General features: G+C 40.5%; 1 protein-coding gene across 1 annotated transcript in view; it reads right to left on the bottom strand.

The window, feature by feature from the left end:
• The window catches only part of LOC128986733 (titin-like), a 94,897-nt gene that overhangs the window by 9,703 nt on the left and 60,151 nt on the right, over window positions 1-25,043 (bottom strand). The window contains exons 21-35 of the mRNA XM_054407238.1: window positions 23,975-24,232; window positions 9,946-10,119; window positions 9,346-9,534; window positions 8,683-8,826; window positions 7,882-8,031; window positions 7,188-7,354; window positions 5,436-5,607; window positions 4,564-4,781; window positions 3,629-3,856; window positions 3,072-3,153; window positions 2,781-2,915; window positions 2,179-2,324; window positions 1,572-1,770; window positions 1,029-1,225; window positions 429-561 (exon numbers count right to left, since the gene is read on the bottom strand). Of these exons, the coding sequence (XP_054263213.1) occupies window positions 429-561; window positions 1,029-1,225; window positions 1,572-1,770; window positions 2,179-2,324; window positions 2,781-2,915; window positions 3,072-3,153; window positions 3,629-3,856; window positions 4,564-4,781; window positions 5,436-5,607; window positions 7,188-7,354; window positions 7,882-8,031; window positions 8,683-8,826; window positions 9,346-9,534; window positions 9,946-10,119; window positions 23,975-24,232 (2,592 nt within the window). The remainder of the gene's footprint in view (window positions 1-428; window positions 562-1,028; window positions 1,226-1,571; window positions 1,771-2,178; window positions 2,325-2,780; window positions 2,916-3,071; window positions 3,154-3,628; window positions 3,857-4,563; window positions 4,782-5,435; window positions 5,608-7,187; window positions 7,355-7,881; window positions 8,032-8,682; window positions 8,827-9,345; window positions 9,535-9,945; window positions 10,120-23,974; window positions 24,233-25,043) is intronic.

Genomic DNA, 25,043 nt, shown 5'->3' with positions numbered 1-25,043 from the left:
CTCTCTCATCATCGTCCCTACTGGTAATTTCTGATTGAATTGATTTACAAGTATTCATTTCATATTAATGAAGCAATATTTACAATTTTGATCACGGTTGGCATTTCAACCTTAACGTTCAAGCAGTATTTAACTCTTCCGAATATTGTATATGAACTGATCTTTCCCAAGATGTAGATGACTCTTGAATTAACATTTAAACTGCAAATATATACCCAGCAAGAAAATTTATAAGCCATTGCAATGCAACAATTACACAAAAATAAAATAACAAACAGCTGTTACACAAGAATAAGAATTATTAAATATAAACATGTGAAAAGGCATAGATCATTGGGCAAATTTAATCTGAGATTATTACATGATCAGAAGAACATTTAACACCTAACCATTTAGAAGAATTTCTAGGATGTAGGTGTATTACTTACCATCAGCGCCTTCAGTCTGTTCTTGTAAGAGTCAATATCAGCGTTGTCTGCAGTCTCCAGCAAGTCTATCTGAGTCAGCTGTACGTCAACATTGGTCAAGGCTAATACAGCTGCACCATGAGCCTCTGTAAACCTGTCAAAACATTACTTAATTTAACACCGATGTAATTTAAAAATTATATTTTTTTTATTAATGAACTTCCATTAATTTTGCTTGGTTAAACCTTAAAAAGATGGTATAAAATCTACTTTCAAATGATCTAATGTAAAGGATATAGCACTTGACTTCTAGAATTTGAAAGCAAACCATAAGCAGTATTATAATCGTTTAGGTTTCTCCTGAAAATATTTTTAAGGAAAGAAGAAGTCCTAAAGTAGTAAATTTAAAAGTTTATTTAATAATTAAATAAGGTAAAAATTCTTAGTGCAGCAAGTGATTTATGTATTGTACACACAAAAAATATGGCAGTAAAATAATAAGATAATCGTTGATTTTGACGCAATTTGATTTTGATCCACTCAGTTTTTATTAAACATGTTAATATTCAACCTAAAAATCGTCTAGCATAAGAAAGTTTTCTTTTGCACATGTTGATTTACCTCAACCACCGGTCCTGTGCCACATGCAGTCTAGTCAGCAGGTGATCCGCCCGACTGCGCAGTGCAGACCACTCTGCTATCCTGCTACGTGCGTCCGTAGTTAAGCTGTCCAACGAGCTCTGTGTAGCCAAGGCAGTGTAGGAGGATTGTAGTAGCTCCAGTGCCGGTCGTTGACACTCCACCTCGGTCACCACTCTCTGGGCAAACAACGGTGATTTAGAGGCAGTGAAGTAACGTTACGGAATAAGCCTCATGAGCTCACATGGATGACTGACCAAAGTGATATGATACTGCTAGTATCCAATGAGCAATGTCTGGCTAATTGAGCTAGGTAGCCCAGTGGTAGCGTATTGAGCTGATACACCAAAGATTGTGTCCGTCAAGTATTGTGATATGGTTTATTTTGGTTTATTTTGTGTTAATAATAGTTTTCCTTGGAATGAACCTGGGTTGTTGAATTTGCCCCAATATCGAATACGGCAGTATTGGAATTTAATTGTAACTAAGAATTCAAACACAACAAAACCATGTTATAGTCCCCACCTCCACATCGGTGATCAATCCAGGTATGGCTTGTATCTGAGCCTCGTCTGTCTGTGTGGCTATTCTGTCTAGAGCCTCAGTCTGCACACGCAGCCACGCAGCCTGCTGCTCACACAAACGCAGCACTTCCTGAAGTAACTGCCATGTCCGCAGCAGCTTGGCTTTCCGTTCTGTCACTAGCACGCAGACGTTTTTCCACCTTCAACATAACAGTTCACAAACTTTGCTGTTATGAAAAACAAAACAAGTTTAACCAAAATATATTAGGAGTAGTGACACACAAGTCAAAACGTGTTGGAAGTAGGTCTAAGTACAATGTTACTCTGCCAGGATGGGTGGGGAACCAGGCTTAAGGTTGACAAACTTGCTGTGATTAAATTCAGGGAGAAAACTTTTCTAGATTAATACAATAAAACCAGAGTACAGTAACTGAGAAAACCCAAGACATGACCCAACCAAATCTCTTCCATCAAATTTGACAAATATTTTGTCATAACATTAAGTGTGTGCCCTTAGAAACACTAAATAGCTAAAAGTTGTAAATATACAAAACGTTTTGGTTTCCTTATGATTTGGTAGCTATAATTCTGTTGAGTATCATACAGACCTCCTCTCTAGCAGTTGCATAGATGTGGAGATTCCGTCAGTGTTAAGTTGTACATTGGCTGTGTCACAGTCATTCAGCAGAAGTTCACAATGATTCAGTACATCTGCTACTGTACCACTGTGCTGCTCTATGTCCTTGGTCAGAGCCTGCAGTCAAATACAGTTTTGGTTAAAAAAAAAAAAATATGTTCATAAACTTATTATTTTAAAATACATTTTAGTACCGTAACAGTTGAATTCACCTTGTAACTAAAAGTTTGTAAGAAACTTAGCACCCAATTGATAATGTGTATAGGTATATGAAAAACAACACATACAAATTAAACAGAAACTACACGCATTAATGACAAAAGTTTAATTTAGAAAGCAACAGATCAAGATAAACGAGTCAAGAGAGAAAAATTTCTAATTTTAGAAGTTCTACTTTTTGAAGAGTATTCAAAATATAAACTAACATGAGGGAATAACTCCTTCAGTTTGAAAACCAATTGTAATTTTTGACCATAGATTTACAAAAATCATAGTAAATTTTTATGGTCTAAGAGTCACATCATGCTGATCATCTTTCTGTGCCTGCACAACATACTGTAATACCATACTCACATCATGGTGGGCCATACACTTGTCCAGCCCAGCCTGTGTACAGTGCTCGAGTATGATCGGTGTGGCGAGTTGAAGTTCTATCGAATGTAACCAGCCTCTCAACTCTTCTATCCTTTGTTCTAAGGAGCTCATGCCCTGAAACGGTTGTTGATTTAGTAAATAACCTACACAGTTTGAGGTACTGTGGATACTGCAAGTAGACTTCTCATCATGTCACAAAATTTGAAGCATGTTAACAATATTTCAGGTAATTTTAAAAATAAACTTGTTGTACTACTGTTCAGAACTTACCTCAATGATCTGTCTAAGCTTATTGGCTCGAGAACTTGTCAATTGTTGGACTCTCTCCCACGCATCGTTGACTGCTGATAATCTGTTGGCAGAAAAGAAAATGTTGTTCATACATATTTTAAAAGCTTATTTGTATAGAGAACACAAACTAAAGCTGAAGGGGTGTGTTAACACACCTGTGTACTTTTGACGATATATAGCTAAAATTAATCAACATTTTTTTCATTTTAATTTTCAATTTTTGTAAAATTTGATGTGATCCACCAACAGATTGTGCTGATCTAAATGACTAATTTCTGTCAAATACATGAACTTTTTTACCAAGTGAAACTGATATGACCTATTATGAGCTATAGCAACTGATATAAACCACCAACTTTGTTAGCAACAAAAAATAAGGTAGAAAATATAATTTTAGACACTATCTTATTCTCTAACTGGCTCACAACTATGTTCTAGTTTGGTAAAAAATGGTGACAGCTGGTCCATATAGATGGGAGTCAATGATACAACTTTCTTCAAACCAATACTTTTCCAATGTTGTTCTACACACAGACCTGGCAGTGAGATGGGCCCGGCGAGGTGTGGCATCCATCCCTTCAGCCTCCACCAGTTCTGCGCCACAGTCTTGCAGCCACTCCGCCTCTCTGCGCCGCAGCCCCACCTCGGCCTCCAGCTCTGTCTCCAATCTGCGTAACTGGTCTGCGGGCTCTCCTGCGCCTCCGCTGGACAACCCCTCCAGTCTGCGGTCAACACCTCCGGCCCACACCAGGAACCTCTCCGCCCTGTCACAATGAACAGCTTGTACTACTGTGTTGCTTTTCTTAAACATGATTTTATATAGGCATTTTATATATTTACAATGTAGGCCTATATGAAGAAAGTATTGTTTCGTTAACATTTTTGGGTAATGTAAATATCTTGTTTTTTTAAAGTTATGTTTGTGTGTGTATGTGTGTGTGTGTGTATGAATGTGGACAAAGCTACATATTAAACCCGTGATTGATGAAATTTGGTGTGTGAGAACTAATACATAGTATCTCTGAGGAAATTTTTATTTTATTTTTTTTTACTTTAAATTTTTTATGCACCCATATTTTTCATAAAACCCCTTAAAACAGCAGAACGATATATACAACTTTGATTGAAATTTAGTATTTAATGTCCGCTTACAACCTGAACAAAATTCAACGTCCCTAATGCTGTAAAAATTAAGGTTCAAAACCCTTTGCAATTTTTATATCCTCCCAATTAACTTTAATACAAATCTACAGCTACAGACGACACCAGCGGTCTTGTTTTTAGTTTTTTTCCCATAAAAGAAGGATATTCAATTTTAATGGTAAATTCATGGGAAAAATGTGTCAGTTTGTTGATACTATGTATTTTTATATTTTAAAGGTTAAGTGTACTGAAAGGGCCCCTGGTTTGCCTGTTGAAATAAAGGATTATCATTTGATTTCACCCTATAACTTTCCACTCAGCTGTTTACCTCTTGTCAAACATCTGTCCCTGGCGCAGTCGCTCGTCCAGCTGGTATATCGCCATGTCCAGCTGATGCTCCAGGTCGCCTTGTTGTTGCTGTAACAGCCACACCCTCTGACTGACTGTCCTCACATCTACAGGGTCCAACGATTCCTTCAGCTGTTCCTGAGTCACTCCTAGCAGTTCCAAGTCTTTGGACACGGCAGTCACCCGTTCCCTGGCAGCCTGCACACAAGAAGTATGGTTCAAGCCAACCAATGATAACTGTAGTATAAAACGAAGTCATAATCAACCCATACTGAATGGACAACTTACTGTAAACTATATCTGTCAAAGTGTCAAAAGATTGAAAGAAAATAGCTTTCACAGTAGTGCACTCAGTGAGCAGAAAATTTATCTTTGTTCTCTTTGAGCGAAAAAAAAGAAAAAAAAACTGGGTCTATCTATATAGATGGGATGACAACTTCAGTATTCAATATCAAAGATACAAAGCGATTCTCATCAGTTGATTGAGGTGGGCATTATTTAACACAATAAGATAGATAATACTGTTACTGAAGTGTCACTTATAACCTTGGTAACAGATTACTGAGAATACCGGTACGGTACCCTATTATTTTTTATCGTCTAAACTGTTATGACGAGTAAGTGAAATAAAGCTGTTTGCTCTTCCTATGGACAGCGAGAATCTTGAAATGAGAGCAACAGTCTATCTAAGGAACTACTGATGAAGAACATCCGGAAAAAAAACATGCTAGACAAGAAAGTAATAGGTGACAAAAATTTATTTTTATTTCGCCTAAAACAAAAAAGCTAACGAACGTTTCTGACTATTATTGCAAATCAACGGTATTTCCTGTTTCTTCTAAGACGGAGTACCTTGAGAGTGTCTAGTCGCTGCTGGAGGCCGTGATGTCCAGGGGGTACACATCCGCCCTCCACCACACTGTCCTCCAGAGCTACATGGATGTCACTAAATGTCCTCTGCACTCCCTCCACCTCTCGCTCATACCTCTCCGTCAGCTCTCGCAGACTCCTTAGGAAGTTCAGCCTGCAAACATTCATTATTAAATCCTTGTTTGTTCTTTTGCAGCTAGTGTCACTGGAATCTAGTGGTTTTTGGCGTCAACTGGAGATTGCTGTCAGATGTTTTGTTCTGCCTTTAGAAGAGGTATCCTCAGTGACTAGACCTCAGCCAAGCTGATGAATATGCATCTTCAAAGTAAGGATAAATCATATGGCAGCAATCTCCAACAGTTCAGGGAGTTGATCCTGAAACCCACTATGGATTCTAATTCACAAATTAAGTTTTAAGTACTGTTCATTAGTTTGTTTGTTAAAATCACCAAGAGTCATTGGCACAGTAAAATCTCTCACATCTAACCACTAGTATAGGGCAACAATGGCCAGATAAACCAACAGAGTAAAAACAATACAACCCCAATCATAGACTAATAGACTCGAACCATTCAGTTTCCTTATTTCAGGTTATTAACTAAAAAAAATCTAATACAAGTAAAGACAAAAGAAGTTATTGTAAGGAAACACACTAAAAACTAATGTTGTTTGTCAAACCTGTCTAAACACTATTTCAACTGGATCAAAGCAACAGTGTGTAACAACACATAACTATTCATATTTTACAATTCTTTCACACCTAAAAACAAAAATACCCTCGCCGCAGCAAACCTGCAGACTAAGCGAATTTCCATTTGCCTAATTGGATTTACACTAAAATGTCTCCTTAAAAATATCACATTTATTCCCTATTTAAATCAAATCAGTTTAACACATACTTAGGTTTGCTGCAACAGGGAGGGTTAAAGTGTTTTTTTTTTTGTAAAATGTTATAAATAGTTAGTAAGAAATAAAAACATTTTCCAAATTTGGGCAAAATATGTTAATAAAGCAAACTACAACAGTTTACTTATCCTCCATAAGAATAACATAGGAATTTTAAATTTACAACTTTTTTGAATTTTTTCCGTAACCATTAGGCGCATTATAACGCTTCAATATACTAAATTATTTGTTTTTTTAAGCTCTACAAAATAGTTTGGAAAGAAATTGCAAAAATTTAAGTTTTTTGGGTCAAAAATGGGAAAAACCCATTTTTACCCCATAAAAGCCCCCATAAACTCCCGTTCCCATGGTCCGATCATGCTGGTTTGCGAACTCGTTCGAATAAACGTAGGTTTACACGTTTGTACCAAATTTCATCAAAATCGGATCATTTTTGCTCGAGTTATCGCGCTAACGGACACATATATATATATATATATATAAATAAATATATATATATATATATATATATATGAATTTGACCGGATGCTATTTTTGGCCTCTAGGGACCTCAAAACAAAAAAAAAATCGGTCCCAGGTCCAGGTCTTACCATGAGTACTACAGTAATAGCTTATTTTCCCTATATGGAAAATTCGCTAAAAGGGAATGCTTCTAATGGTAGACTGTGATCCCCAAGTCGGGGGTCAAAATCCTGCTAACCACCAATATATTTTAAGCTACAAACCTCTAGACGTAGCCTGGAATAACGTGAAAGCGGTCCCGGGCTAGAGCCTAGCGTCTTAGGATGTGAAAGTGGGACAGTGAAAAAATGACAGCATTATACGCACCAAGTGTATAAAGCAGCTCTCATGCTGTTGATCTTCTCTGATACGGCTGCATGTTCCAACCTAAGTGACGTCGCCAGAGTCTCATCACAGAACTGACAAAGTTGTTGAAGCAAAACTCCCAGCCTCTCGGCCTTCTGCTCACCCTCCGGCAACTTGTCTAGCATTATCTGCAATAAACATTAAGGTTATGAAATTATTGACTTATTGAATATCTTAAAGTTCCAGTAAACCGTAGAAATACCATTACTGCTACCAACACAGTACCGAGAATTTGTAAGTATCTATTTTAGTTATACCATATCATTGAATATTACATACCAAAGTAAATCTTCCATATAGACTAGCTGCAGGCCTAACCAATTTATATTCAAACAAAATATTGTTGATCATGCCACTCATAGACTGCTGACAAGTAAGTCTACATCTACGTTAGTTTTTTATCATGAAATTTGCTCATTTAACAACACTCATCCTTACTCCATATTCTCCCTTGAAATTTGCAAAATACTGCACTGGAGTGTACCTATATAAATTAAATTCACATTTTATTTTATTGTTTTTAATAATATGTCTTTGTATTTTTACTTTACAGTATTAACTTAAAAAAAATCAACTTTAACACTTTAAAGTTTCTACTGTTGTACAAATCCTACACTATGTGTGCCAGTAAACAATGGGAGAGGATTTTCATTACCTGTATCTTCTGGATGGTGTTAGGTATCATCCTCATGTGGACATATCTCAGCCTCATCCTGTTCTTCTCTTTCTCCGTCTCGGTCAGCCAAGCTAGCAGAGATTTGTGTTCGTTGCGATATTGGTCCCAGACATTCATGCGGTTGCGAACCTTCAAAATACAAACCAATTTATATTCATCTTGAGAATTACACTTCTTTAAATCACTAGGAAAAAAATGAAATTTTAAATTGAAATTTTAAACAACAACTTTAAAAGTTAATGTCTACAATAAAAACCTGCTAATCTGGCATACAATAATACGGTACTATCAATAATCCTAGATTAGTTTGAAGGTCTCACATCCTTTTAAAAAATGTTTAGGCATATTAGTTTGATCAGCAGAGTCAAGAAAGTTATATTTTAATTTTATTAATTTTTTTTCATTTTATATCACTATTGAAAAAAGGGAAAACACAATCAAGTACAGGATTATGGTCTGCCAACCAACGATTTCCTTTTGACACTCTACAATTAGTGGTATTTTCAATAGTCATGCAGTAACGGCTAGAGAATGTTCAGTAATCCAACATTTAAAAAAAGCTCTCGAATCTGCCAAAGTCCCAACAGGCAGATTAACAAGCGTATACAAGTCATGCAGTAACGGCTAGAGAATGTTCAGTAATCCAACATTTAAAAAAAGCTCTCGAATCTGCCAAAGTCCCAACAGGCAGATTAACAAGCGTATACTGTAGTAAAAGTATGAGTAAAATCCAAATAGTCAACAAACAATCTGTACGAATAAAAGTTTGTTTTGGTATACCTGAGCCTCCCGTTCCATGATACGAGCTAACGTTTCATTGTGCAGGTTGGTAAGACTGTTAAACTGCTCTGCGACTGACAGCTCCACTGACGCCTCAGGTTTGTTCAACAGAGACTGTTGACTGCTCAGTAGATTCTGGTGAACCTAGAAAATCATCTTTCCTATTAGTCTATCCGGTTTGTGTATTCAAAAGAAATAATGAAAATTATTTTTGCTAAAAACTAACTGGATTATAAAATAAACTGTTCAAGTAATTAAGCCATACTAAAGCTAAAGCCATACTCCAGGCCCCAGGCTACCAAATGTCTTATGTAGATCATTTCAGAATAAAAAACAGAAGAAAATAATTTGTATGGACAATAAATATTTAAAAAGACTTTTACATTTACGTTGTTAAGGTTTTCTTAATAGTATCCGAATAGACCTTTTTAACGGTTTCTTTCAAACGATTAAATGATTTGTAAAACTATGTCAATTCATCTGACGGAAACAACAAACATTGATAAAAATATCTAAATATGTTCTACAATGAAAATCAAAACTATAACTTTTTTGTAGAGCATTTTCTAAGGGCTAACTTTGTCTATGACTATACAAAGTTGTAGAGCTACAAGAATTTCATAAATTTACACATACAAAGATCTACTGAACAATTTGACTCACCTGACAGAGGTTCTTGTGCTCGGACAGTGTGTTGTAGTCGTCAGGTATGGCGGAGGTGAGGAAGGTCTGAACATGCAGCAGGTATTCCTCCCAAAGCCGTAGAGCTTCCAGACCCTCCTGGTTGTGGACCAGTCGGGCGGAGAGACGGTGGTACTGCTGGAACGTCTCACGGAACACCTGCTGCCACAGCTGCAAACAAAACAGAGTATATACCACACAGAACATAACAGATACTCCTCCTGTAGCTATAGAGTTTACTAGGAACGTTCTCAGAAGGGTTAATTTACTTCTTCATGAGCTCACTAAATCTGATACGTTACCTCTATATCAACCCACTAGTTTTATTTTATTTGTTTAGTTTCCATACCCAATGTACAATGTACAATACACTGTCAATTTCCCGATCAACAGACCAAGAACACTACCTGCAGAATGCATAATATGATAGAGATATACTGCTTGATAACTTTTCTAACAGAAAAAGTTCTAACATGTTGGCTTTACATAAATTTAAATTTTCAAACAGTAGTATAAACTCACACCAAAGTTGATGTACAAATTTCATCTTCCCTCAAAGTTGAACAGATCCAAGGACAATACCTGCAGAATATCCATGACAGAGATGTCCTGTTTGGTAGGTGGCAGGTCTGCACTCTTGTCCCGCAGCGCCTGTATCTGTCCGTCAGTCTTCCCCAGAGCTATCAGGTGGCTTCTGAGAGCCGTCAGCTGTTCCAGTGTACCCTCCCCACCTGATGAGTCCACTGCCTGCAGACTCTGTACAACAGAAAATCTTTATTATAAATCAGACAAATCAGAGAAACAATTTTTACAACTAAGCAAGAGGTCACTTTTGGTGTGGAATCATCAAGTGCCATACTGTAAATGGATTCAAATAGGTGTTAACCCTTTCCCATGGAAAAATTTCAGAACCGAATGTGATTCATACTTGAGAGGAGAATCGAGTTTCCCTATTAATATGACGAAACTAATAGTTTCAAGACCAAACTCTATAGAAACAACGATTTATAATTATTTTTTGTACTGCTGTAGAAAAATATATTCAACCTTATGTTTCCAATACATAGTCAATGATGCAACTAATAAAGTTTTAATACAGCTATTTCCTTTTTCCTGCAGGTTAAGGGTTAGTATTTAACTAATTAAAAACTTCTACAGGCTCCTGTCTTATCTAAATGCTTTTAAAAGTTGCATGGCACTTTACCCAATTTTTAAGTTGTATGGCCTAAGTAGTTATGATAGGAGAGGATTTTATGGATAGTTCCAAATCCATGTAATTGGGGTGGTATAATGTGACTTGCTAGTGAGGGGGGGGGGTGAATGAGAGAGATTGATAATGGAGAAATTGGGGGAGGAATTAGAGAAATGAAGCAATTTTTTGGGGGGGTGAGAGAGAGAGGGGGGTAGAGAGAGAGAGATAGTACGAGAGTGTGAGTGTGGAGGAGGGGGGGGGGGTTATTGTTCACGATGATGTCATTGTAGTGGTGATTGTTGATGGAAGTGGTGGGGGTATGATTGTTCTTGTTGGTGTGATTGATGAGGGTAGGGTTCTGTATTTTTATAGGTACTTGTATTTGTATGTTGGTGGGTTTGTTGTGTAATTGAAACTGCAAGTGGTTACTAATTTTTATTATTGCTTTATTTTGTATCACTTCAATTACTCTGTTATATGTGAAGTATTATATGTTAATACTTTCAACATTATTTCCTGATGATATTGAAACGGACATTAAAAAATATAATGCTTTATTCCACTGTCAACTAAGTCGGTAAACAAAAGAATAAAGGAAATAAATAACTTTCAAGCTAAAATAAAAAGTAATAATCGTAGAAATATAGCTTTATGTAGCCTAACACAATGTTTAAGGTAAAAAAAAGAGAAAGCTGTAAATTTCAACTAAGGCAAATTTGAAACAGAGAAGATAAAAAGAAACACTAAAGTTCTACAAAACACTTAAAATAAAATAAAAAGTCCTTTGGTTCTAAGTGATAGATTTATTGTGTTTCTGGTATAATAATAATATAATAACCCAAAAATTTAATTCGTTTAAACTAATAAAATTTAAACTTAATTGTGTAGGCATGAGATAGTACCGCTGAAACTTAAATTTGAACAGATTCGCGCGTTATGGCAGGAACAACGTTACATTTCCGGCGGCGCTGCCAGCGACGTCACAAGTCTCACGAATTCCGGTTCCTGTTACGAATAACTAGTTACACATCGCGCCACCAGGAGCGAGGTATGCACCATAGAGTAATAAAAGGCAGTTCCTTTATATATATATATATATATATATATATATATATATATATATACAATTATAATCTGAAAACACGTGACTAAGAATCTTCTAGTAAAAAAAAATGTAGGCAATGATACACAACGTAAAATAATTACGTACAAAATGTTTCCTCAAGATTTTCTACTAAACCAATTAAAGTATGCGACATTGAATGGTTCTATCGTTAATATAGTTACGTTTAAGACGAGAAAACACAAGAAGGACCATAATGAACTGTAATACTCACGCTGATCAATGATAATTCAATTTCCGATTTTGGCAATACTGTACTTACTATTTTTAAAATATACAATTTAAAACCTTGAACATATAGGTGTCATACAACAATGACATCACAAATTGGTGGCACGAGATAGTGATATTAAAAAATTATAGATATATAACAATATTAACTAGAAAAATCGATATTCGGTGCCGTGCGACAATGACATAACAATCGGCGTCATGCGACAGTGACAACTATTCGGTGTCGTGAAGTTCGGTCTCGTGCCACTAGCCTCTTGACACCTCCGGCACGTCAGTCCACTTCCGACTCATTAGATAGTTTTCAGCTTCGGCATGAGATACCGCTAAATAACTGTAACTCCATTCTTGACACCGCACGCGCGCGAAGTTCATTGAATCTCTGAGGTAAACATTTTAAACGAAACCAACGAAAAAGTCCTATTAAAATAGTTCTACACAATACGAATTTTAGGTCACTGAACAATCCATTAATTTTTTATGAATACAGACTATAAACAAATATACTTATAGAGTTTTGCATAATATTGGTGTTACGGTACAGCATTATAAAGACCTAGCAGTAGGGTACCCTTACTTTACATTTTACAGTTAAGATCAATCAGAAATTTTTAACGATATTTAGATACCAATTTATTTTTATAATAGTACAATTTCACGTGAACAAATCATGAATGATTGACCAGTTTTTTTTCAACCCATTGCATTACGAATTACCTGTTTCAAGACCCAAGCAATCGTACCAAAAGGATTTCTCAATAAGACAATTGATTTGAGGTTGAGGCATCTAAGAGTTAAATTTCGTCAACATTAAGGCATGTAAAGTAAAGAAATACATTCCGTCAACATCGACGCTATATTTTCAAGTAAATCAAATTCAGAATCCTTCTCAACACCCGATATTGAATACCGATAGATTTTTTACTGAATGGCTGGGAAGGTACGGAGTTTACCGAATGTTTGTTCGGAAGCGCCCGACAAGACAGCGGTTACGGCGAACCTCGACGGCGGACTTTTCAAATTAAAAGTTGCCCGATACTCGGAGTCGGGGATAATTGACCTAGAAAGGTGCAAGTTGAGTTAACACGATAGGTACAGTCAGCGCCACGGCCAATAGACCACCGCTGAATCAATTAGCTGCTGCACAGACTGTACCAGTGAATGAACCTCGGTTGTAACGTAGTAGAAGTTGAATTGATAATCGAGAGCACTTTGAGTATTTTTCATTACTTTAGGAGTAGCTCAAAAGTGTTCAATTACAACTACACACTTTGTAGCCTATTCTTGTAAAATAAACTCATGGACTTACTAAATGTGATATCATAGCCTTTCTGTAAAACCCCACGCAATAACGTACGTTAACAATTCAATTGTTATTATTCAAATTAATTACTACAATATGATCGTGTTCTCCAAATGATTGTTTGACACTGCTTTGAATTTACTTTTTGGTATAGTTTATCATGATAATTTGTAATTCAAGAAACATACATGTATTCGTATTCGCTAGTTGTATTTATCCATGGCAAAAAAAACAAAAAAACTCCAAATTAAGTTTTAAATGAAAAATAATAAATCTTCGAAAATGTGTTTAAATACTGTAATGCCATCAGTACAGGTTACTTTTGAGAGGTACGTAACATTGGAATCAAGACACATAAAGTGGAAAATATCGAACAATTGTGATCACGCGCAATGACAAAGTAGACAAAACATAATAAAATCACAAACGAAAACACATAACTTCAGATCTCAAGAACAACGGTCTAAAATTAAGAGACACAGAGAATGTCAATAAGGTAAGTCGGCTGAGAAAGTTAAGTCAAACTTACAATTTGACCCTGAGTTATCCCAAGTCCTAACTTATGTCCTAATGAAGGCAATTCCAGCTCAGGGAGATTTCTAGCGTGAGTGGTCGACTCTGCATTCGTAGTTTCCGCGAAACACTAAACGTTTGTAATTGTTCAAAACCAATTACCACTTTATGCGCAACTTTGGGCTTGGCGCAAACAAATTCTTCGGCTGACACGAATTCGAATAATCGTCACAAATTGCGGACGATTATCTACGCTTGAAGTTTCGAAATTGCATTGTGTAGTTTTTGTAGCAAATTAAACATACGTGCAACAAGAAATGATTGAGCAATGTTAAACTGATATTTAACTCAGTTCAACATTTGCATGGTTTTGAATATCACGGTTTACATAGGTGGGCCAAATTAGTCAGCAAACCTTTTACTAGAATAAATATTCAGCTTTGACAAAGACAACGACAGCAGTTCGTCATAGGAACAGTAAACAAAGAGTCACATGCATATGTACCATAAACTCATGGCATTTAGGTAAACTTAGGCTACGCCTCAAAGAACCCGAGGTAAGTAAATAGAGCTTAGGATTCTTTAGTTTGTACTAATAACTGACATCTTAAAAACGAAATATGAATCGCAAATTTATTCATATCATGCAGCGGTTAAAGCGCGAACAATTTTCCCTACAATTTTATAATCTCAGTTTCCAGCCACAAAATTAATATCGATCAACACGTGAGTGACAACTTTGATTGTAAACGACATCAAAAAGACAGCATTCAGTCTTAATTTAACAGTCCCCAGCTTTTTTTTTTTTTTAGGGAGAGGAGGGAAAATGCTTTTACGCACACAGGTAGCCAGCCTGTAGTGTGAGACTCCTGAAATTATCAGACTACTCACTAAAAAACCCCCTCTACTCTGTTGGACACAGACCTGGAATTGTTTGTCACATTACTTCAAGTCAGGCCAACATGTGACCTAAGCCCTCAGGGCTCGCACCGTTTCTGGCATTTTGATTCTTTATGACTTACACCGCATCCCGGTCAAGGTCGATCTTCTTGGCGCGGAGGATACCCTGGATATAATGTGACACACAGGTCCAATTGTCCGTCATAATCGGTATGACCGTGTCCACCGACAGCAGTCCTATTAACTGTTGAGCCTCCAGGCGGGGCCTTTCCCAGCGCTGGCAGTGGAAAAATGTATGTTCCACGTCATCGAGAATGCCTGGGCAGTATATGCAGTCGGGAGACACGGCTTTGCCCATCCTGAACAGGTACGACCGGAAAAAGCCGTGTCCCGTCAGAAATTGGGTGAGGTAAAAGTCCACCTCTCCGTACCGCCGATCAACCCAAGGTTGGACTTGCTGTATCAGTCGCCTGGTCCAGAGTCCCCGTGTCTCCTGTTCCCAGCCCTCCTGCCACAGCTGGTAGGTGCGGGTGCGTTCCTCTGTTCGTGCCTCGTCCTCCCCACGGCGCCGGTAAATTGCCTTTCTCTCCGCCGCCAAAAGTTTGACGGGGATGACTCCAGCAATCACCAGGACGGCGGGCTCGGACACTGTTCGGTAGGCAGATGCTACCCTCAGTGCTGCCTGACGCTGCACTCGGGCGAGCCGCATCCTGTATGCCTCCTTATTTAGTGCGTCTGCCCACACCTCCGCACCGTACATGAGTACGGACTGGACCGAAGACATTAACAGCCTTCTACGACTGGACCATTTTCCATTCCATTTCCATTTCGTTTTGTCATGAGAGCCGAAGCCCCCTGACTGCATACCCGGTACCTATCCTTTAGGACATACCCGGGCCCCATGATGTAGGCCGAGGCTTACGCATCAACCTTTAGCACATCATGGGCGGATGACTTAAGGTCATCAGGCTCGCCGGCTGCCAAAGCAGACCCTTCGGAAGGAGGGTTGCCCCTCAATCCTAACCAGGGATTCCGGCTGCTTGTTTAAGCGTCACTCCACCTGGGTTCCACTAGGTCGAGACCTAGAGGTCCATGGTAGAGCGCCCCGACGCATTTAGTGCAAGCAACACTCGGGACCTATCTAATCCCTGACAGGCAGAACCCGCCATCGATAGCCAGGAGGAAGGGGACCGTCAGCACGCTGACGGGGGGAACCCCAACCTCCCATTTACACCGCTGCCCGATCGAGGCCTTACCCATTGCTGGGAAACCAGAGATAACCAGAGCGATAGATCCCCAGATACCCCTGGCGGGCTCGGACCCAGCACCCGATCTACTTCGTTTGCCCGTCAGACCCAACATCACTGCCAGGCCATCAGGGTTTCCCAAAAGGAGGCAGGTATAGAAGTGGGACCCACCCGGATGAACCTATCCACCAGAGGTGGCGACACCCTTGACTCAATTGAGGTTCCGGGAAGAACCCCCCACACTCAAGATAACCATACCGTCCGTGCGTTTGGACGGACTACGACTGGAGTCCGTCTACGACTGGACCGAGGCCCTCCGACATTGGCCATCAACCGGCTAAGAGAAGAAACCACCCTAGCGGCCTTGTCCGCTGTTCGGAAGATCTGATCCCGCCAGCTAAGCTTGCTGTCTACCATGACCCCAAGATACTTGGCAGAACGAACAGTTTGAACCTCGACGGCTCCCACCCTCAACGGCACGATGGTGTCAATCCGTTTTTTTGTCAAAATCACGATCTCGGTTTTGCTCAGAGCAAGTGAGAGACCGTGGTCTGCCATCCATGCGTTTATGGTACGCATAACTCGGTTTAGCTTTAGCTGAGCCAGCTCAACGCTACGTGCAGCTATCAAAGCTGCAACGTCGTCTGCGTACCCAACCAAGACCGTTTCCTCAGGCATTTCAGACCTCAGAAGGCTGTCATAAGCGACGTTCCAGAGGTCTGGGCCGAGTATGGAACCTTGGGCAGCACCAGAAGTGACACTCATCGTCCGCGGGCCCTCCGCAGTGTCATACGTTAGGAGGCGAAACCGGAGATAATCCTCTATGATGCGCATGAGGTATGCCGGCACGTGGAAGGTGTTCTCCAGAGCGTCCAGCATATCGCACCACCTCGCCGAATTAAATGCATTTCGCACATCGAGCGTTACGAGCAGCACAACCCTGCGAGAGTAGTGGTTAAAATCCTCAGCTCTCATCACTGCTTGCTTCACCTCATCAATCGCATCAATCGTTGATCGCCCCGTCCTGAATCCATACTGACGAGGGGAGAGGTCCCCCGCAGCGACAACGGCTGAATTCAGCCGGGAACGGATCAATTTCTCGAGGACTTTACCAGCCGTATCCAACATACACAGAGGTCTGTAAGAGGATGGCAGATCTGGGTCTCCCTTGCCCTTCCCAACAAGCACAAGCCTAGCTGTCTTCCAGCACAAGGGGAAAACCCCTTCGACCAGGCAGGCGTTGTACATGCTCAAAAGGATCAAGGGGTTGGTAGTCAAAACCTTCTTGAGGACTTCACCGGGTACCCCATCAGGACCAGGAGCCTTGTTGTTCTTCAGGGATATGACGGCCGCCACCAGCTCTTCAGGGCTGAAAAGTGGGACGTCGTCCACCCTTCCGAAATCCCGCAGTGGTCGCAACGCGTGAGCCGGGAAAAGGGACTCGACTATCCTCTCCATAGTGACCCTGTCCATAACGGAAGGTGGAGAGCGGGTTCCAAGTTTCTTGGTTACAAGTTTGTAACCCAGGCCCCACGGGTTGGAATCAACATCGGGTAATGGTTAGCTGGTCCTGTAATCCGAGGGTCGAAAAAGGTTGGGGCAATAAAACGACTCCACTGGTCCCGAGAGGTCCAGGTAGTTTTGGGGCGGCTAATCCAGCGGGGCAATGAGGTATGAAGCGTGATGTAAACAAACAATAAATACTTGCAGTCCTATCCTCGGCAATGAATGGTGCGAATTTTGGAATTCCCTCGTCATACTAGAGATGGCTATGGTGCAATGCATCACTTCGCTCTACACGTCAACAACAGCAAATACTTGCAGCGCTCTCTGTATCAAAGAATGTTGCGAATTTGGGGTTTTGTAGCACTCACCTACCATAAGGGGAAGTCGATAAATATACCTTTAAAAATCTATGAGAGAAGTAAACAAAATGGAGTACAAGAGGTAGTACTGTAATAAGCAAAGTTAGTAGGGATATTTATGTTCAAAATCAAATGTTATGGGGAGAGAAGGAACGTGGAGGAACAAGAAGACTGTAGCAATGAAATACTTTATCGACAAAAAGCTAGAATCTATTTCAACAGGGGAGATCACTTTTAGCGAATTTCCCCTATAGGGAATATGCTATTACCGTACTACTCATGGTGAGACCTGGACCCGGGACCGATTTATTTTTCGTTTTGAGATCCCTAGAGGCCAAAAACGCCATCCGTTCAAATTCATATATAACACCACACCGTCCGTTAGCGCGATAACGATAACTCGAGCAAAAATGTTCCGATTTTGATTACATTTGGTACAAACGTGTAAACTTATGTTTATTCGAACGAGTTCGCGAACCAGCATGATCGGACTATGGGAACAGGGGTTTATGGGGTAAAAATTGGGTTTTCCCATTTTTTAACTTAAAAACTTTAGCAATTTCTTTTCAAACCATTTTGTAGAGCTTAAAAAAACAAATAATATAGTATATTAAAGCGTTGTTATGCGCCTTATTGTTACGGAGAAAATTCCAAAAATCTGTTATTTTTAAATTCCCATGTTATTCTTATGGAGAATAAGTTAACTGTTGTAGTTTGCTTGTTTATGGACAGATTTTGATCAATTTGGAAAATGCGTTAATTTCATACTAAACTATTAACATTTTACAAAAAAAAAAACACATTGTTACCCTCCCTGTTGCAGCAAATCTAAGTAATCGTTAAACTAATGTTATTTAAATAAGGAATAAATGTGACATTTTTAAGGAGACATTTTAGAGTAAAACCAATCAGGCAAATGGAAATTCGCGTAGTCTGCAGGTGGGTTCGGTTTGCTGCGGCGGGGGTATTTTAAAATGTGTATCAAACGTTTCCTTACCATTTACCAACAGAGGTTTATTTGAGGGGAATAGAGTCTGTAAATATAGTTTTTAGTCATTTGTAATAGGGTAGTTTGTAAAATCTTTGTAAGCATTCAGTTTGTCGTATTTTTCGTTTTTTTCGTATATTTTATGAGTTTTTTGTTTCGTTATCAATGTAAATATATCTTTTCCGCAATTTAATTTCATATATCATCGTATTTGATCTGGTTTTTTATCAATGTTTATGTCAATTTTTGTGAAATATGTTTTTAAATGTACTTAGTAATTATTTAATCGTAAATATTCATCTTTATTTATGTACTAGCTGTGTGCCCGTTCTACGCACGGAGATCTTATAGTGGTCAGTTGAAACCTTCCTACATGTTATTGTACCTCTTGTATATAAAGAACAGCAGTTGGTTTGCATATTTTCAAATATGCTGGCCAAACTATTATATATAAACAAATACAGTATCCGACGGTTTCAAAATGCGTAATAGAACTATAAGGGGTACACTTCCATATCTGTTGGCACAAACAACCAAATGAGTAATAATGATTATTCGATTGTTTAATTCGATATATCGTTTGGTTAGTTAGGTTAGGTTAACCTTACCTAACTAACCAAACGATATTTAGTTAAAATACTATACCTCAACCTCGCTATTAATTATGAAGGTTGGAAATTTCACTATCAAAGGTGTTCTTGTCCTGTCCGTACGGAACACTGAGTAATATAATATGCGCTACCAACTTATGAATAATTGTTTAGGCATACGAACCCAAGAGATAGGCAATTGGTCTATTGGCTGTATGGTCCAGCGAGCAGCACATAGCGTTGAGAAGACACATTGGAAAAGCGATTTGAGCATAATCCGTAAACCTCTGTTACAATCACCCACTGCAGTTGTCACTTTACACTTTACACAACCACCATTGAAGTGCTATCAATGAGTTGAAACCTTTCATGCAAGCTATTGGTAATGCTTATGTAAAAAATGTAAGTTTCCCAGCCTTATAAAACACAGATTCAAGGTCTTTTTCCTGGTTATCAAAACTCAAAAAAACTGTTATACTCAAAGAATCTCTATTTTCATTTACGGTTGCCCTACAAATTATTGAACTTGCGATTAATTAAATCCGTTATGTAAGGAAAAACTGTTTTAATCCAATTTGGTTTGGATTTGCTTTTGAAACGTGATCGGAAATGATTGCGGTATTTGAAACAACATTCAATGTAAACATATCAGTGACATCTAGAGAAAAATAATCTTGATCCGAAGGGCTGTTCGCTATTTCATAAAAATTGGGAGAAAACTTGATAAAAATTGCTCAAAATTGGGGTTTTAAACGTCCGTAAGTTTATTTAAAAAGTAGTGAGGCCATATTTAATAGCTAAAGACACTCTCGCCAATCCAGTGAATACATTAAAATGATTCGGATCTTGATAGGTAGGTACTCTCGTTTTTCAGGAGAAGGCCGCGTAAATGGCTCTTGGGCCGTGACAGACGGAAGACAGGCTGACAGAAATTGAGATGAGACTTGTTTCGGCTTCTTTAATGTATAAAACGTAAAAATAACCTAAAAATTTATGATTCTGAGCAATGTACAGACAAAACTCTAGTTTTATTTAGGCTATATAGATTGTTTTAAACACATGTCTTTGTATATTTTTCAGTTCTTTTCTTAACGCATTTGTAGGCTATTTTATAATAAATATTTTCAGCATGAAATAATCGAAAATTATTCACAACACTGTGTATTAGTATCCCTAGGAATTAAAACCCAATGAATTCTATAACCTGCCATATTACTGAAACTCATTCGCTGAATCACCATTTAAACACTCACAAGTATATAAACATTAATGCTGTACTTTTTAATGGTAACACTATCTAAATCTATCAAACACTCTCAAAACATGTGTTTTTAGAGACAGCGAAATACCTCAGGTCCCTTCCTCCTACTGATGAATGGGCATTGATAGCTATACAAACACTAGCTGTAATCCTGTTAGACAAATTACAAAGGGGCTGCCGACGGGACCAGTGGAAGTGCGGATTTAGAGACCTTACTTGAGACTGGGACCAGTAGAAGTAGGGTACCTGGCTTACGGGACCAGTTGAGTCTGCCCCTCAACATCGTCCCTTAATTTATCCCAGCAACTGCGTTTACTCCGATTGATGGCTCGACGAAGATACCTCCTAGCCGCCCTATAAGCATCCGACTTACGCCGTCTGTCTAGGGGTTCTCTAGCCCTGGTAGCAAGTCTTCTGGCTCTCAATGCTGCTCGTCGCAATTCCGCAAACTTGGCAGTCCACCAGTACACAGGACGCTTATTGCACCGGTATCTCCTGCGAGGCATAGATTCATCGCAGGCCGAGACAATCAGTTCCATCGTGGATGCAACTAACGCCTCTGCGTGAGGCACGCCAGTTGCGGGATGAATATCCGGCGTTCTTCGTAGGATGGCTCCATTGAATTTTGCCACGTCCAGTTTTTTAATGTTCCATCGAACGGGCACTTGACGAAACGCTGCCACTTGTCTCTGATGACCATCCAGGACGTCAAAAATTATGTACTGGTGGTCACTGCCCGTGTAATCCTCCAGGACTCTCCAGGATCTGATCCTTGGCAAAAGGGACTCAGATGCAAGGGTAATGTCTGGGATCGTCCCCCGCATCCCAGGGCGGCGGAAAGTTGGCGTGTTGCCCTCATTCAGTACAACGAGTCCGGCTCTCCAGAAAGAGCAAAGTCCAGAATATACTTGCCCCGGGAGTTGGTGAGGGTCATTCCCCACTCGACAGCCCTAGCATTAAAATCCCCACCCACGACGACGTGTCCGGTGGTATCGCGCACGCTCTCTTCTAGGCGGTCTATCTTCTCACGAAAGTCACGGATGGCCTCGTTGGGAGTAAGGTAGACACTGAAGTAAGTGACATCCCTGCACCGAACCCAAACGAAACCTCGGCCATTCGCGTGACCCCGCACTTGTACTTTAGCTGCATTACGAGCCCAGAATGCAGCAGTACCAAGACTATCAGGGACCCATAAAGATGGGTCCCTATCTCGATACTGGTACTGTTCGCTGATTAAGAGAGCGTCGACATCGTGTTCGAGGGCAAACTGACAAAGAAGTGCGTCAGCCGTCCTGGATCGCTCCAGATTGCACTGAAGGATTCTTATCTTCGTGGGAGAGATTTCGCTTGCTGTAGAGCAGTTTTAAATACACTACACTGCCCAGACCCAGCTATATGTTTTACGTGTTTGTCAGCGAGCCCATTTTCTTTGCAAAGGAAACAGGACTCGACTTTGCAGTCCTTACGGATGTGACCAACCTCCCCGCACCGCAGGCAGTTCTTGCTTCGGTCGGGTCCCTTGCAGTTTCGGGAGGAATGGCCGAAACAGAGGCATTTAAAACACCTCTTCACTTCCACTCTCCGTCTGAACCTGCAGTTGACCCAGCCGACTCTCAGATACAGATGCTGGAGTGCCAGCACCCTAGTGGCAAGCGCGTCTGCCATTTCGGCGATTGCCATCCGCTGCTGACTCCTATTGGGTTTTGTGAGCCAAACCCTTAGGATGGCCGTTTGCCCGGCAAGCTCGGGTACAGCTTTCTTCAGGGCCTCAACAACGTCACTCTCCGTCGACACACAATCAATGTCTCGAACCTCAATTGATGTCTTGGGCTCAAGAGCACGGACGGTGCCCTGGCCTTCAACAGCTGCCTTCAGTTCGGCAGTAAAAGCAGCCTTGTCTTTCGACTTACCCAGTTCAAGGAGAACGTCCCCTTCCCGGGTTTGTCTAATCGACCGTACAACCGTATCGGTCTGCTCCGGTTTAGCTTTGGCCTTTATTACGCCCAAGACCTCGGCAAAAGATCTCCCCCCTGAGGGTTTGACAAGGATTGCCTCCGTCCTGGGCTTTTTGGGCCGCGACCTTTTCGGAGCAGGGACCGAGCCGGGCCCAGTTTGGGCCACGCCGGTTGGCTGTGCCTTCACTGCCTCATTCTTCATGGAGGCGACCTCCGCCCGCCTCAATTGCCTCTTCTCCTTTTTGGAAAGGCGTTTTTCCCACACAGCCTCAGGTGTCTCCACCACTGACCCCTTTCGGGAACTTCCCTGAAGGGGGGTCGTGGGTTGCTGTGCCTGTCGGCGCCTCGCTGGAGCTGCAGCTGCGTCCGAAAAGGATCTGGACACAGCAGACGAGAGGTCCGTCTGAGTCGCCTTGGCCTTAACCGTGGTCTTTTTGGTCTGGACGCCTTCTTCTCTTTTTGGAGGACTCTCCGATGTGGAAGGCCTCCGACGTTTCTTAGAGGGCAGCGCTCTTTCATCGGGCAGGGACACCACCTTTTCGGCAATCTTTTCCATGGTCGCCTTGCTTACCAGACGGCAGGCAAAGACAAAGCCAAGGTCATCCTCTAGTTTGGCCATTCCATTTTTGACCACTTGATTTACGGCTCTCTGGGTCCGGAAGGTGTCCAGCATAGCCTTAATGGTCTTTTCCATGTCACGGAGCCGGGTTTCAATGTTACTATCTGCGTCAAGATATTCCTGACGCAGAAGCACAATCTCAGAGCTTTCCGACCGCGGCGTCGCTGTGAGGGTTTCCTTCGGCATCCCTACAGCATCTACATCGCCAACATTTTCTGTACCGTTCCCAGCTCCACTTCCCGAAGGAGATCCTAACGGGGGAATCGTAGAGCACTTGAAAGGTGCAGGTGGCGGAGATGTCCTCACGTTTTTCGGTGGTGGCGACCTCTTAAGTTTGGAGCTTCGGACAAAAGGGCTCTGCTCCACTTCAAACGAATTTACTTGCTCATTTGAGCTCCTCTTCAATGATGTGTTTGGGGTATTTTTATCAAAACTCATCGTGTTTTCTCCAGCGCATCGTGCGGCAAGGAGCGGCCCGGAATCAGTCAGGAACGGGTATACACCCAGCTTAAAATACACGCATAATATAATATTATTTTCTCGAATATAAGTTGTGTTTCCAGAAATCCCATTTTATTAGTCCTTGGCCCTATACTTATCGTTCGAATAGAAGTTTGAATCCCAACCGAACTCCCATCTATTTTAATTGTGACCCCCATATCCCTCGAATAAATGTTTAATTATCCCCTGCAATCCACCTTTTCCTATCGTGGCCACATATTTATCCCTCGAATTTAAACCACCTTCGAGATTCTATCATTTTTAAAACATCGCCTTTTAACCAAACAACTCACAAGGACTAAAGTAACGAAGAACTGACGTACCTTCTGGACGGTGGTGAGGAAATCCTTCGCCTCCCGCAGGTCCTCGGCGCATTTCTCCTGATGGTCGACCCGGTCCTCTGCCGCCTCAACCAGCGCGGCCAGCGTCTCTCGGACATCCTCCAGCTTGCTTCCCAGGACGGCGACCTCTGACCCGAGCAGAGTGTCCGGGTCCAGCCCCACGTCAGCGGCTATCCTAGCCACCAGCTCCTTCAGCTCGGCCAGCCGCGCCTGCTGCGAGGCTAGCTTCTCTTCGCACACCTACAACCACAAGAGAAGACATACGTCAGCGTGGAGTCTCATGATTGAGGTGGCTCCATAACTAAAAATCTCAATATCCTTCAGTCGCGGGAGCGAGCTGGTCTAGTGGTAGACTGCTTCTGTCCTTGAAATCCCATGTTCAAATCCTGCCAATACACGTTCGTGCAACAAATAGTAAACTGACATTTTAACAGCTAAAAGGATAAAGGTTTGCAGACGGGGTTTCAAGAATGTTATGCAACAGTGGAAAACTAACCCTATCAAACACTGCATACGTAACAGGACTTAATGCTGACCACAATTTTAAGCATTTTCACGTGTGTGACTGTTCGAACACATACAAAGAAAATATTTAAAAATCACACGAAAAATAATCCGAAATAATTAGCCCCCTAATTTACAAGTAAAAATTGTTACTACCAAATTAGCTCTATTACTTGAATATAGACAGCTAATGAAATATTTTCTGATAATTTTGGATTTGAAAATCCAATCTATTGTTACCAAACATGAGGATAAACTAGTCCCCGGGTTAATGTTACAGCTTGATTATTATACAAATACCATTTCCTGTAAGATTTTCATAAAAATCATTATTCAAGACTACCATTTATTATTCAATTGTATCGATGACATCATTACAAAGCATCACTAGATCGGCAACTAATCAAGAGAGATTTTCCCGCGCGCCAGTGACCTGACCTCTCTTATCAGCTGGTGATAGCCACGCTGACATCAATACGACTTGTAGTTCACCCGCCAAAACTATTCCCATCTTGACTGGATGGTTACAATTCTAGAGTACATTTTA

The sequence above is a fragment of the Macrosteles quadrilineatus genome, unplaced genomic scaffold (assembly GCF_028750875.1).
Source record: "Macrosteles quadrilineatus isolate MER2022 unplaced genomic scaffold, UCM_ALF_1.0 Scaffold_2__2_contigs__length_208266976, whole genome shotgun sequence".
NCBI classification, from domain to species: domain Eukaryota; kingdom Metazoa; phylum Arthropoda; class Insecta; order Hemiptera; family Cicadellidae; genus Macrosteles; species Macrosteles quadrilineatus.
The sequence above is the reverse complement of the archived record's forward strand: the minus strand, read 5'-3'. Positions and strand labels throughout refer to the sequence as shown.